General features: G+C 42.5%; 1 protein-coding gene across 2 annotated transcripts in view; it reads right to left on the bottom strand.

Moving 5' to 3' along the window:
* jag2b (jagged canonical Notch ligand 2b) overlaps positions 1-15,527 on the bottom strand; it is a 69,341-nt gene that overhangs the window by 2,815 nt on the left and 50,999 nt on the right. For both annotated transcript variants that reach the window (XM_063002217.1, XM_063002218.1), the window contains 12 exons: positions 13,980-14,142; positions 13,724-13,888; positions 13,496-13,609; positions 12,152-12,379; positions 11,878-11,994; positions 10,909-10,936; positions 10,074-10,159; positions 9,613-9,726; positions 8,935-9,050; positions 7,627-7,878; positions 7,375-7,506; positions 1,634-1,784 (listed from right to left, as the gene is read on the bottom strand). In XM_063002217.1, the coding sequence (XP_062858287.1) occupies positions 1,634-1,784; positions 7,375-7,506; positions 7,627-7,878; positions 8,935-9,050; positions 9,613-9,726; positions 10,074-10,159; positions 10,909-10,936; positions 11,878-11,994; positions 12,152-12,379; positions 13,496-13,609; positions 13,724-13,888; positions 13,980-14,142 (1,666 nt within the window). The remainder of the gene's footprint in view (positions 1-1,633; positions 1,785-7,374; positions 7,507-7,626; positions 7,879-8,934; positions 9,051-9,612; positions 9,727-10,073; positions 10,160-10,908; positions 10,937-11,877; positions 11,995-12,151; positions 12,380-13,495; positions 13,610-13,723; positions 13,889-13,979; positions 14,143-15,527) is intronic.

Raw genomic sequence — 15,527 nt, 5'->3', positions numbered from 1 at the left:
CTATATTAACATACTATGACCTATAAAATCAGGGGTTCTTAACCCGACACATGTAGATGCAGGCCATAACCATTATTGCAAGTGTGCAAGTGTTTGGGAACCATCATATTCCATAAATTAAGCCCAATACAGTGGTACCTTGTGACTCAATGTCCCCTAAACTCAACATCTTTGAAACTCAACACCCTTTGAGAAATTTGTACCCTTAAACTCGACATTTACCTTAAACTCAACGTGGTTTTTTTGGGTTTTTTTTTTTTTTACAGCCGATTGAGGAGCATAAGGAAGCAATAAAGAAGTAAAGATAAAGTGCAGGTGTTCTTGTATTATTATTGATTTTTAACTGTTTTCCAATTGTATTTTAGTGTTTTCTATATTATATTTGTGTTATTTTCAGTGTACAACCCCATTATTTTACATTAGCCTAAAATATATGCAGTTCTACAGGACCATGGAACACATTAACAGGTTTCCCATACGTCCTTATGGGAAAAAAATACCCTGAAACTCAACGCCTTTTAAACTCACACCACTCCCAGAACCAATTGACACTGAGTTTCAAGGTACCCCTATTTCATTTAAAGAATTCTAACTGACACCGGAACGTTAGACTAGTAAGTGGATTATTTGACTGTTTTTGGAATGTGCAAACATATACAGATATTTAGATGAAGACAGAACTGTGTGTAATAAAGAAATATTAAAAGTAAAAAGTGACCCAAGTAGATACATTTCTATCATGCAGCAAACCTTAAGTCAATTGGTGTTGCAAACAACCAACAACAAATACATAATGTAACATGATGAAGATACATGTGCTGTGTAACAAATAGCATTCTTTATGTCATGTCAAAAAGTACTCCAGCACTTAGTGTGGTTAATATTTTGTGGAGTTTATTAGCACTACTCTACTACTTTAGACTTCAAAGCTAAAAAAAAGGTGATGCTACCACCTCATCAGTGGTAAATGTATTTATTTACTTATTTGCGTATTTATTTAAAGGAGCTTTAGTCTTTTCAAAATACATTTACTAACTCATGTAAATGTATTCTTTTTCCAATGTCAGATTACAGAACTACATGTAAATCTAAATTACTATCAAAATCGGACTAGTTGATTATCAAATTATTTTGTAGATGTGAAGGTATTTGTGTAAAGTTGTGCTTCAGTGGTGTGCAGGCTGGAATCATTCATATTTGTTTATTAAAACTAACATCTGGACAGTGGTAGGATGGGTCTGACCACTAAAAGCAGATGTTTTAAACAGTGTTTTTTTTATTTTTTTTTATTCCATTCACACACTTGATGTTTAATATTATACTACTTTTAATGTTAAACCTTGTGAATAAGACTAATAGATCAGACTGTAAAGACAGCGCTGCACTGGTTTGAAGCCTCTTATTCATTATGCTGAGACGCGCTTTAAAATTGTAGCTCTTAAATGACTCGAGCAGCAGTGTTCCAGGTAAGACCTTGTCATTTAGAGCTCTTTAGGAGTCATTACTGACTAAAAGTATGCAGATGGCTCTACGGTTAGACGAAAGGTCTGAATCACACAGGCTTTATGGCCTCTAGTCTCCTGGCACCCTCCTGTCAGAAGCGTTTAATCTGTATGAAGCGGCGTGTACTCACCCACAGGCTGGGGCACGACCCGTGTCTCCACTTTGACTTCGATGACAGCCAGCATGATGGTGCTGTTGTGCCGCTTGGACAGCGTGCTGACGATGGTGCTCGCCGCCTCCTGGATCCGACTGTGGTCAGGCTGTTCGTCCTGCTGGAAGGACTGCACACAGCCAAGCATAGATAGGTTAGCTGTGTGTGTGTGTGTGTGTGTGTGTGTGTGTATGTATGTGAGAAAGATATGTAGCTACTGATACACACTACAACACTTCCTTATGGACGAATGACCTAATGATTTGATTACCAATGAATATCGACTTAATTTTTTAGACATTTTCCTGTCAATTAAGTTGACTCACCTACGCTATTTCTTACTCATTAATTAATTAAGAATAATTAATGACTGTTATAGGTGACATATTTAAAGGCAAACGAGCCCACTTTGTGTTGAGTCATTTATTTATTAATATGACGGTACGGTCAGTTGACAACACAAGGTCAATCATGTGTGTTACGTTCATTGTTAATTTTAAAGTTCTGTTGCCTATTCATATACAGTGTATCACAAAAGTGAGTACACCCCTCACATTTCTGCAGATATTTAAGTATATCTTTTCATGGGACAACACTGACAAAATGACACTTTGACACAATGAAAAGTAGTCTGTGTGCAGCTTATATAACAGTGTAAATTTATTCTTCCCTCAAAAAAACTCAATATACAGCCATTAATGTCTAAACCACCGGCAACAAAAGTGAGTACACCCCTTAGTGAAAGTTCCTGAAGTGTCAATATTTTGTGTGGCCACCATTATTTCCCAGAACTGCCTTAACTCTCCTGGGCATGGAGTTTACCAGAGCTTCACAGGTTGCCACTGGAATGCTTTTCCACTCCTCCATGACGACATCACGGAGCTGGCGGATATTCGAGACTTTGCGCTCCTCCACCTTCCGCTTGAGGATGCCCCAAAGATGTTCTATTGGGTTTAGGTCTGGAGACATGCTTGGCCAGTCCATCACCTTTACCCTCAGCCTCTTCAATAAAGCAGTGGTCGTCTTAGAGGTGTGTTTGGGGTCATTATCATGCTGGAACACTGCCCTGCGACCCAGTTTCCGGAGGGAGGGGATCATGCTCTGCTTCAGTATTTCACAGTACATATTGGAGTTCATGTGTCCCTCAATGAAATGTAACTCCCCAACACCTGCTGCACTCATGCAGCCCCAGACCATGGCATTCCCACCACCATGCTTGACTGTAGGCATGACACACTTATCTTTGTACTCCTCACCTGATTGCCTCCACACATGCTTGAGACCATCTGAACCAAACAAATTAATCTTGGTCTCATCAGACCATAGGACATGGTTCCAGTAATCCATGTCCTTTGTTGACATGTCTTCAGCAAACTGTTTGTGGGCTTTCTTGTGTAGAGACTTCAGAAGAGGCTTCCTTCTGGGGTGACAGCCATGCAGACCAATTTGATGTAGTGTGCGGCGTATGGTCTGAGCACTGACAGGCTGACCCCCCACCTTTTCAATCTCTGCAGCAATGCTGACAGCACTCCTGCGCCTATCTTTCAAAGACAGCAGTTGGATGTGACGCTGAGCACGTGCACTCAGCTTCTTTGGACGACCAACGCGAGGTCTTTTCTGAGTGGACCCTGCTCTTTTAAAACGCTGGATGATCTTGGCCACTGTGCTGCAGCTCACTTTCAGGGTGTTGGCAATCTTCTTGTAGCCTTGGCCATCTTCATGTAGCGCAACAATTCGTCTTTTAAGATCCTCAGAGAGTTCTTTGCCATGAGGTGCCATGTTGGAACTTTCAGTGACCAGTATGAGAGAGTGTGAGAGCTGTACTACTAAATTGAACACACCTGCTCCCTATGCACACCTGAGACCTAGTAACACTAACAAATCACATGACATTTTGGAGGGAAAATGACAAGCAGTGCTCAATTTGGACATTTAGGGGTGTAGTCTCTTAGGGGTGTACTCACTTTTGTTGCCAGTGGTTTAGACATTAATGGCTGTATATTGAGTTATTTTGAGGGAAGAATAAATTTACACTGTTATATAAGCTGCACACAGACTACTTTTCATTGTGTCAAAGTGTCATTTTGTCAGTGTTGTCCCATGAAAAGATATACTTAAATATCTGCAGAAATGTGAGGGGTGTACTCACTTTTGTGATACACTGTACATTGAATTATAAAGCTGTTAAGTTTGTAATTCACTAGTAGCTTAAATAGGTGAGAGGAAGCTTTTCTCTACACTGATTACAATCATTCTCACTTTATGCCACAATCCAGTTGGTTTCCTGAATCCTCCAACATGCAAAGACCTGCAGCGTGGCATACCTCAGCCGCTCCAAAAGCCGTTAGTCAGCAGCTTCTAATGCTGTGTATATGGATTCAGATCACATACAGTGTATCACAGAAGTGAGTACACCCCTCACATTTCTGCAAATATTTCATTATATCTTTTCATGGGACAACACTATAGACATGAAACTTGGATATAACTTAGAGTAGTCAGTGTACAACTTGTATAGCAGTGTAGATTTACTGTCTTCTGAAAATAACTCAACACACAGCCATTAATGTCTAAATAGCTGGCAACATAAGTGAGTACACCCCACAGTGAACATGTCCAAATTGTGCCCAAATGTGTCGTTGTCCCTCCCTGGTGTCATGTGTCAAGGTCCCAGGTGGAAATGGGGAGCAGAGCTGTTAAATTTGGTGTTTTGGGTACAATTCTCTCATACTGGCCACTGGATATTCGACATGGCACCTCATTGCAAAGAACTCTCTGAGGATGTGAGAAATAGAATTGTTGCTCTCCACAAAGATGGCCTGGGCTTTAAGAAGATTGCTAACACCCTGAAACTGAGCTACAGCATGGTGGCCAAGGTCATACAGCGGTTTTCCAGGACAGGTTCCACTCGGAACAGGCTTCGCCAGGGTCGACCGAAGAAGTTGAGTCCACGTGTTTGGCGTCATATCCAGAGGTTGGCTTTAAAAAATAGACACATGAGTGCTGCCAGCATTGCTGCAGAGGTTGAAGACGTGGGAGGTCAGCCTGTCAATGCTCAGACCATACGCCGCACACTGCATCAACTCGGTCTGCATGGTCGTCATCCCAGAAGGAAGCTGATGCACAAGAAAGCCAGCAAACAGTTTGCTGAAGACAAGCAGTCCAAGAACATGGATTACTGGAATGCCCTGTGGTCTGACGAGACCAAGATAAACTTGTTTGGCTCAGATGGTGTCCAGCATGTGTGGCGGCGCCCTGGTGAGAAGTACCAAGACAACTGTATCTTGCCTACAGTCAAGCATGGTGGCGGTAGCATCATGGTCTTGGGCTGCATGAGTGTTGCTGGCACTGGGGAGCTGCAGTTCATTGAGGGAAACATGAATTCCAACATGTACTGTGACATTCTGAAACAGAGCATGATCCCCTCCCTTCGAAAACTGGGCCTCATGGCAGTTTTCCAACAGGATAACGACCCCAAACACAACCTCCAAGATGACAACTGCCTTGCTGAGGAAGCTGAAGGTAAAGGTGATGGACTAAACCCAATTGAGCACCTGTGGCGCATCCTCAAGTGGAAGGTGGAGGAGTTCAAGGTGTCTAACATCCACCAGCTCCGTGATGTCATCATGGAGGAGTGGAAGAGGATTCCAGTAGCGACCTGTGCAGCTCTGGTGAATTCCATGCCCAGGAGGGTTAAGGCAGTGATAATAATGGTGGTCACACAAAATATTGACACTTTGGGAACAATTTGGACATGTTCACTGTGGGGTGTACTCACTTATGTTGCCAGCCATTTAGACATTAATGGCTGTGTGTTGAGTTATTTTCAGAAGACAGTAAATCTACACTGCTATACAAGTTGTACACTGACTACTCTAAGTTATATCCAAGTTTCATGTCTATAGTGTCGTCCCATGAAAAGATATAATAAAATATTTGCAGAAATGTGAGGGGTGTACTCACTTTTGTGATACACTGTAAATCCATATACACGCAAAAGTACTTTTCTCAGCAATCCACTTAAGCTGCAGTGACTCATATAAGAGCAAAAAATCTACAGACAACAACAGAGCTTACACGCATCTTACACTTCATGCGTGGCATGTCTCCAACATGAACTTTTCTATTTACAAGCATGACCGAACAAGATGAACAAGAATGCTCACACTACTTTATATAAGAGGCTTATTTAAATAGCAGGGCTCATGATCATGTTTAAAAGTGGTTGCCAGGCAGCACATCCATAAATCAGGTTTCGGTTCCTGAAACAAGCCATGTAGACTGAACCTCCACTGACACCATACAGGCCAGAATAGTTACGCTTCCACTTACACTATATTGCCAAAAGTATTCACTCACCCATCCAAATCATTGAATTCAGGTGTTCCAATCACTTCCATGGCCACAGGTGTAAAAAACCAAGCACCTAGACATGCAGACTACAAACTGCTTCTACAAACATTTGAGAAAGAATGGGTTGCTCTCAGGAGCTCAGTGAATTCCAGCGTGGTACCATGATAGGATGCCACCTGTGCAACAAATCCAGTCATGAAATTTCCTCACTACTAAATATTCCACAGTCAACTGTCAGTGCTATTATGACAAAGTGGAAGTGATTAGGAACGACAGCAACTCAGCCACGAAGTGGTAGCCACGTAAAATGACAGAGCGGGGTCAGCGGATGCTGAGGCGCATAGTGCACAGAGGTCGCCAACTTTCTGCAGAGTCGATCGCTACAGACCTCCAAACTTCATGTGGCCTTCAGATTAGCTCAAGAACAGTGCGTAGGGAGCTTCATGGAATGGGTTTCCATGGCTGAGCAGCTGCATCCAAGCCTTACATCATCAAGCGCAATGCAAAGCGTTGAAAAGTTGAAGCTGTTATAGCTACAAAGGGTGGGCCGACATCATATTAAACCCCATGGATTAAGAATAGGATGTCACTCAAGTTCATATGCGTGTGAAGGCAGACGAGTAAATACTTTTGGCAATATGGTGTATTTCTCCCTTTTTCAGGTTTGATGTCATCAGTGGACCAATTTGTCAAGTGGATAGATAATTAGCTGTTCCGATTCCAGAATCAAATAGTCATCTGTTTTGACATGCCTGGGCGGAGATTAGTTCATTAGAGGAGATTTTGACGCCAAGGACGATTCATAGGCGATTTTCCTGGCAGGAATGGTTTTGATAGGTACATTAATTGGAGGAGGGCGGAGGGTAAAAATTATATTTTAGCTTTGGTTCGAGTAAAAATATGATGTGAAAATGGGTGAAGAAACATCCTGCCCACATATTGTGGTCAGCCAAAAATTGCTGTTTGCAAAGGATTTAACCAGATAAAATAAATGCTTTGCAAATATGGTAGTGTAGGTGTGTGAGCTTTTGATTAATATCCTATTTTTAAAAAAAATTAAGCTTTCAAACTTTCAAAGGGACCTGAACCAAACACAAGCCACTCAGCAAAATTACGTTTCTATTAGAACGCTGAACTTTTAAGCTTGCAGACGGACTGGAAAAAAATAATAAAATAAAATACTAACTGTGTTTGAGTATTTGATTTGCTTTTTTGATTAACTATACACCCATTTACAGAGGATGCTCCAAAGTTTTAGGTCAGAACTGGCTCCAATATTAAAACCCATTCCTAAATTAGTACATCCCTAATAATCATTGTTTTTTTTTTATCAGAGATTCTACAGATTGTTAAAGCAGTGCACTTACAATGGCCACCTCTACTGCATCCTGATTGGTGTAGGAGAGCTCACACAGAACCAACAGGGCATCATCTTTGGCGAGGCTTCTTGTATCAGGCAGATACCTCAGCTCTGAACATACATTCTCCACTGTTGTTCCCTAGGAAGGAAATACAATAAGAATTAAATTATATAAAATGAAACCTGGCAGCACTCATCTCATAAATTCATCACATAACAATTAACTTATAATGTCTAACAGTCATAATTAGAAACTCACCGTGGGCAGTTTGTCCCTGTTGAAAATGAGGGTAATGCGGGCACAGCTGTTATCCAGGTAACCTGTGTTGGGCTCACACTTGGTGTCAGGTGCTGGTGGGGCTTCAGGACTTGAACAGAAACCCCAGTGGTGGCATGGAGGAGAGAGGCAGGTGAGGAAGTTGTGCTCCAGGCATTCACGCCCCCCTGGGCAGGCGTGATGCTCTCTCCCTGGGGCACCTGGCAGAAGGCATGGCCGCCTGCCACACACTACCTGATGGGAGGCAAACGAGTAAGAGGGTTACAATAACATGTAGTCTGCCAGTCTGTTCAGCTTGGTACATCTTTGTTGTCTAATTTACTAATTTACTATGTACAATAATGTAATCTTGTCTACAGTGTATCTGGGTCAACCTTAAAAATGTGTACAGCCAACAGACATGTTACAACCAAAGGATAAAGGTTGTGGCTCGTTCAGGAACCTTTTTGGTTTCTTCTGCAGAACAGCTACTATTCTGCAGACCAGAAACTACTGGAGTAGAGCTAGTCAAACTGATCATGGGTAACTTATCAAATAAAAGCTTAACAGCTTAATAACCAACACTTACCTATATTTTACCTCATTTTTTCCCAAAGTAGTCTTGCTTATTGCATGACAGTTCCCATTCTAAGAGTTCCCAGGCTAGCACATGCTTCCTCCAAGACGACAAGCCAGCCATTGCATTCTTTCAAACTGCAGCTTATGCAATGTCATTTGACAGATCATCCCACTTAAAGGATGCCACTAAAGGACTTCTGATGGCTCGGAATGCTATGATTTGCTGTTATTTAACATTTTATGGCCCATGCTGGCCTGGATCAAAATGGATGGCTGGCCCATGTGGGGAGAGAAAACTCCATACATATTTATCCACAGGCCATTTCTGCTGGCCTGTACCATACAATAATGCAAATGATATCCTCTCTGTAGCTATTTATAGACTGTCTATTGGTAATTTATTGGGATTTTATTGGGTGAGCGGGTGTAAAATATTTATAGGATGGATAAAGGTGATTTATCAAGGAAGATTGGAATGACATGCTTCCAATCCAGACAGCTCCTGGCCACCAATGGCTATGGCATCAATTAGGATCAAACGTGAAATCCTGAAATAATAGGAAGACTGGGATATTTCTAGGGCACAACTTGAGAGCAAAACAGTGGAAATGGAAACTAGAAAATCGTTCAGAAAGTAGATTGGTGGAAACATGCATAATAACAACTGAGTTGGATGAACTATGTGTATGTAGATTTGTATGAGGGCCAAAACTAGGTTGTATTTGCTAGTACCTTGGTGCACTCCACTTTGCCGTTAACACACTGGCAGGTGTTGCAGTCTTCCTCCCAGCGGCTGCCATGAGGAAACTGCAGTCCAGAATAATGACACGTCTTCCCTATGCCGATAACTGCGTTTAAAAAGAAACATCAATTAACATGACTCCTATTTATATTACACAAGCAAAAGCAGACAAGAATGAGGCAGTCACTGATCATTCAGACCAGGTACAGATTTATAGGTTTAGTGGTCTCAAATGTCATAAATCAAGACTTGTATGTATGTCGACACCTGCACCATAAGAAATTCCTTGTACATCTGCTACTTGGCGAATAAAAAGATTCTGATTCTGAAAGACTGAGAGCCCAATCTTAGGTACTACTGACTGTTAGATGAATGTGTGTTGATCTGCTTGCAACCATCTGATTATTTTATGCTGTACTACTAATGCTACAAAATATTCCCACATTAGTTGCTTTCAAGACTATAATTCTGCCCAGGATGCCAAAAAAAATCCATGTCCTGTATTTCAATGATCAGAAATTTGCTCTTAATGGTTTAACACTATAGTATAATGTTAGAAACTCAGACTGATAAGCAGTGGCATCTCTGTGGCTAAGACTGCAGGAGTTATGCCCCTAAGCACCCTTCTCAATTGCAAGCTGCGTTTGGGTGAATGGAAATATACTTACACTCCTGGCATCGAGGTCCAGAGCGCCCGAGCGGACAGATGCAGCGGAATCCATTGATCTCGTCTACACATGTGGCTCCGTAGGCACAGGGTGATGATTGGCATTCGTCAACGTCTGCAGACAGACAGAATTCATGAATTTCTCATCTAAGGCAAACCGATCTACATTTCTAAGATACACGGCGGTGCTCGGCACAGCTCCCCGGGTAGCCATCCTCATATTAAGTCAGGAAAATGAAAAGAATCCTTTAGGACTATTTTTCTGTCAGAGCCATCAACAGTCATAAGACAAAGAGTCAGCTCCTGGACAGCAGCTAGGAATTTCTCAAACACTTGAATAATTCATCTCATCTCTCTGTCTGTGCAAGTGCTGACCTTTGCCCCATGAGGAGGTCAAAGTACACGGGATGCTCTGTAATCTGGCATTCATCGTTGCCACTTTTCCGCCTAGTGAATACTTACTGATGCGGCAGTCGGGGCCTGCGAATCCCGGGGCACATTGGCAGCGGAACCAGTTCACGCCATCCACGCAGATTCCTCCGTTATAGCTAGACGAGACAAACCCCCACCCAAAAATAACAGTTAATAGAGAATTAATTACCACAACAAGCTGATTAATTAAGGCTATACAGGCTTTACAAATGGCAGAAATGTAGCAAGATAAAAGGATAGTAAAGAAAGAGCTAGAGAGAGATGAAGACAAGGCAAGGCTTACAAAGGCCTCATCCCATTCATCAACCCCACACTTTTCAGATGCTAATCCCCTGCTCACCCCTTGCTGGGCGGCCCTCCCTGTCCCCTCCTCCCGTCCCTTGTCCCTTTCCTCAATACCCTTGCACGCAGGTCAGCAGGGTAGAATGGCAGGAGGGCAAAATGGGCTGCGAGAGAAAGACTCGGCCCTGCCCCCTCCTCCCAATCCCTCAAGCCCTCACCGCTGGGGGCAGTCTTTTAGTGCCATCGGCTTTATTGTGCGCCCCTATTAAAAGCTACCCTCGCTCTTTCCCGAGCTGTCGGATTTAGGGAGCGATTTAAGGACATCTTCCCCAGGCTTTACAACACCCCCCCTCCACCTCTCCTCTTAGGCTGCATATCCGCTCGTAGAGAATAGAAGGGGTTAAAGGGGGCGGGACTGGGCAGAAAGCCATGTGAGAGGGGTTATTCACAGCTGGTGGTGTTGTACAGGGAAGGGGAGGGTCACCAAAGACAGCAGGGACAACAGAGCCACCAACAACACTGGTTGGAATAGAGTAAATACGGGGGAAGGAAAGGGGGGCAGTGATGCAGCTAGCTTACTTACCAAGGGTGAGGGTTGCAGTCATTGGTATCTGCAAGGAAAAAAGAAGATAAGTCAGTATGTTGGCATTATATATAAAATCCCTGTTTGAATGTACAGTACTTATATGGCTAGTGATTGGCAGAGGTAGCCTATCAGTTAAGGTACTGGACTAGTAATCAAAAGGTTGCTGGTTTAAATCCCACCACTGCCAGGTTGTCACTGTTGGGCCCTTCAGCAAGGCCCTTAACCCTCCATTGCTTAGACAGTATACTGTCACAGTACTGTAAGTCACTTTGGATAAAAAGCTAATATATCTGCCCAACATGCTGTCCAAATAATTCTGACCAGCTGGCACACTGACTCCACATTTGCAGGAGTCCTGTGTGATCCAGTGTGGTAACCAGGACATTTTGAGGTGGACGACACACAGGTGTCCAGCTGTCCACGTGATCTTGTAGAAAACCAGACCTATTGACCTTTTATGCCCCCATGCCCACTGTAGTTGCTTGTGACGCTGGACGGAAGTTTGCATGGTCACTTTGACTGACCGCCCTCATCGCCTCATTCCCAGTATTAAAATTAGCTGCAATTTGAGCCACAGCAGGCCTTCTCGCTGGTCCATACCAGACACTCTAGCCTTCATAAGCATTGGCATCAATTAATAAGTCTTGGCCGCCCAACAGCTGCTGGTATGTGTATTACCAGTAACTACTATCAGCCAAACATTTAGTATCACCATGACATGCACAATTATTATGAAACAAGGCATTGGCATAAACATTTCTGGGGGGTGGTCCTGTTGTTTTAGTTGATCAGTTAGTGTATGTGCTCCCAATATAACTCATTGCATTGTAGAACGTAGATCGTGCACCATAATTTTAATATAGGTAAAATACAAGCTAAAATGGTTATATAACCAGTACTTGATTACTTGACTGCTTGTGCTCATCACTAGCGTCCCACAATAAGACCTGAATACTACAAACTCACTCTGGGCACAGGTGGGTCCCTCCCAGCCGTCTTTACAAATGCAGGTAAAAGTGTCGCCTCCTCCCACACATGTTCCTCCATTAACACACGGACTGGAGGCACACGTGCTGTTCTTCGCTAAAACACAAACAGAAAGAGAAAGGCTTCAGTGTTACCAAAATAGATTCAAGTGGCCACTCGGAGCCCTTCTCAGAATAGCTCAATCATCCCAGCACTAACATTCTGACTGTAACATTTCCAGAAGATAAAGATCAGAGGGCAAGCGAGTGTTTACCGGTGTTGCAGGTGCTTCCGCCCCAGTCGGACGTGCAGGCGCAGCGGAAGGCGTCTCCGTGGTCGAAGCAAGTGCCGCCGTTGGCGCAGGTGCTGGCGTCGCACTGGCTCTCGCGCGAGTGGCAGGTCTTGCCCATCCAGCCGTCGGCGCACTCGCAGTAGAAGTCGTTAACTAGGTCTTGACAGCGCCCGCCGTTCTTACATGGATTCCTGCTGCACTCGTTCACGTCTGAAAGAGAACGACAGATGACTGTGTTAAGAGCCAAAGGGGTACGTGAAGGGTGGAGAGAACTTCAAATTTCACAGATTGAATATTATAGACTTTATGCAAATTTAAAAACATTACTTTCATGAACATTTTTGCCAAGAGGTCTGAATAAACGCATACAATTAAAGGTACAGTGGTACCTTGAAACTCGACGTCAGATGGTTCTGGGAGTGGCAAGTTTAAAAGGTGTTGAGTTTTAAGGTATTTTTTTCCATAAGGATGTATGGAAAACCTGTTAATGCGTTCCATGGTCCAGTGGAACTGCATACATTTTAGTCTAATGTAAAATAATGGGGTTGTTTTTAACACTTATACTCTGAAAATAACACAAATGTAATATAAAAACTGAAATACAATTAAAAACAGTTAAAAATCAATAAAAAATGCAATAAAACCTCTTGGAAAAATCACGAGCCCAACGCAGCAAAAACGCCACACTCCATAGGAAACAACGGCACAGCAGTGCGGAAAGTGGTTTTGCCGCATCTCATGTGAATGCGCCCTAATGCTTACCCCTTTGTTTACATCGCACATCATGTTTAAGGGAAATGACGAATTTAAGGGTACAAATTTCTTTCCGAAAGGTGTCGAGTTTAGGGGACGTCGAGCTACAAGACTTTATTTTGTTTTTCTTTTACTACGTATTAGTTTTTTATGAAATATTTCAAAAACCCAATGTGTGTATGTATTTACATTTACAGTGTATGTATAATCATGTTTTGTATACAATTTAAGCAATTAAGGGTGAAGGGCCTTGCTCAGGGGCCAAACAGTGGCAACTTGGTGGTGGAAAGGCTTGAACCGGCAACCTTCTGAGCTACCACTGGCCCCATTTATTTTTTAAAAATGCCAATACAATTATGTAGATCACAGGCATTTATCAGTCAATTAATTTCCGTGGCTTTAACACTGAGCTCTATTCAGCCTGTATTGCAGTAAATAGGTTTTACAACTCCATTATGTTACACTCTATGTACTGAGCATACATAGTGAATAGAAAGCCGTGTTGGTTAATGCTAAATCAATAAATAATGTCACGCTACTGCTAATGCTGCCACTGTAAAGTTATTTACTCACTGAGGTCACAGAGACTGCCCTCCCAGCCATCAAGACAAATACACTGGAAAGAGTTGACGCCGTCAATGCAGGTGCCGCCATTGTGACAAGGGTTACTCGCACAGTCGTTTACATCTGAGAAAGAAGAAAAAAACAGAGATGTCTTTAATTTTCAGAATATATATGTTTACACAACTATAGAGAACAATGAGCTGGATCAAATATTCAAGAGTACATGACAGCACTTACTTTCATGGCAGTAAGTGCCAGTAAAGCCAGCACCACATGTACAGGAGAAGTTGCCACTGGGCTGACTGACGCACTGTCCGTGAGGGCCGCAAACGTTGGACGAGATACGTCTGATGCCCCCGTCTGTGGTGTTACTCGCCACTTCGATTGTGCAGCTGTCAATCACTGTAAAAAATACCAATAATGTTCTGGATCAAACCGCTCAGAAAGACCGGCCTGCTAAAGAGCACTATTTAACAGCGCTGGAATTTCTTACCCTGGCAAGGGGCAGTCCTGCAGAGGTCCTTGCGGTCTGCACAGGTTTTGCCCTCGTAGTCCTCAGGGCAGGCGCAGTAGAAATCCCCCAGCAGACTGTGGCACGTCGCTTCGTTCTTACACGGGTTGGGCTCGCATGGGTTTGAGTTCCATTGGCCTTGGACCTACGAAGAGATGAAAGTATGAGAGAGAAGCAGAAAGATTACAAAAGGCCAGCAAAAAAAGACCAAAGGAAAACAAAAAAAGGAATCACAGTGGGAGCGAGCAAGGCTTCGATTTACTCAGGGATTTAGCCCTTCAGGCCTGAAGCTTTAAGATCGATTGAGACCAACAGAAAGGAGCAAGACAAGGATGCCTGCCAGCAGATTACAGGTTAAGAAAAGCGCAATGCAACGTGTAAAACTAAATTTATCCAGTTGTATTTGTAGAACTGGAATGTAAAACAATTTATACACAAAGGCAATGATATTTTGGCAACAATATTCCATTGTCAGGGCTTATCAATGGGAATCCTGGAGACCCTTTGACTGCTTTCTACCTCGGATCCAGCTCATGGAGGGATTAATAATTATTTGATGGTAGGAGCAGAGAAAACCTGAAATTTTGGAGGGCCCTCAGGGATGTAGCAATAATATAATAAAGACTGTGTTCTCAGGGTAAAGAGGACAGTCGTGATAACAAGTTAGCCATCCGCTTAAAAAAGAAACCAGCAAAATCATTCATTTTTAGTAACTAGTAGGTGGAGCTGGTGACAAAAGATGTACCTTTTTGCCAATGAGAAGCAACTCCTTGTTGTATTGACCTATTTGGCTGTCTGAATCCCATATGCCTTTTATTAGTGCTAAAGTCCTTAAACTGTTTGACTGGCTCTGTTTAGACAGTATTTGGCTCAAAAACAACCGACCACTTTCTCCACTCTTCCAAATTCCCAAGTTTGGAAAACAAGGGCAATAATATTTTGGCAGCAATATTCCATTGTCAGGGCTTATCATTGGGAATCCAAGAGACCCTTTGACTGCATTTTACCCCTGTCCCAGCTCATGGAGGAATTAATAATTACTTGATCAAGTTCAATTGTATCAAAGTATTCCTCGAGCAGAAAAGCCTAAACCTCAGGGATGTAGTAATTATCTCAGCCAATCTCTCAAATTTCTAAATATGGGCACTACATTTAGTATAACATAACAGCCTCTGTAGGTTATTCACCATGTAGCCAATAAAGTTTAAGGATTCACTTTGCATCTGTTTTAGTTAGCTAGCTGTGATGTTAGGAAATCCAGACAGCAAAATCATTTGCATCATTTTTCTCAGATGAGCAAGCAGGTTTCACATTACCAGCATCAAACACAGGTCAAACACACACTAGTGTTAGACACAAGTTTAAAATATAGCTCTCGGTGTAAAAACAGTAATATTTAAAGCACAACAAACTCACTGTGTACTCCTTTAATAGACTCTTTTTTAATATAATGAAGTAGGTTCACATTGCTTTAGCAGTATGTAAACAGTCTAATTTTTTTGCACAGCAAATTTAAGTAGAAACCTAAAC

Source organism: Trichomycterus rosablanca, chromosome 9, assembly GCF_030014385.1.
Source record: "Trichomycterus rosablanca isolate fTriRos1 chromosome 9, fTriRos1.hap1, whole genome shotgun sequence".
NCBI classification, from domain to species: Eukaryota; Metazoa; Chordata; class Actinopteri; order Siluriformes; family Trichomycteridae; genus Trichomycterus; species Trichomycterus rosablanca.
This window is presented reverse-complemented; position numbering and strand designations above follow the sequence as displayed.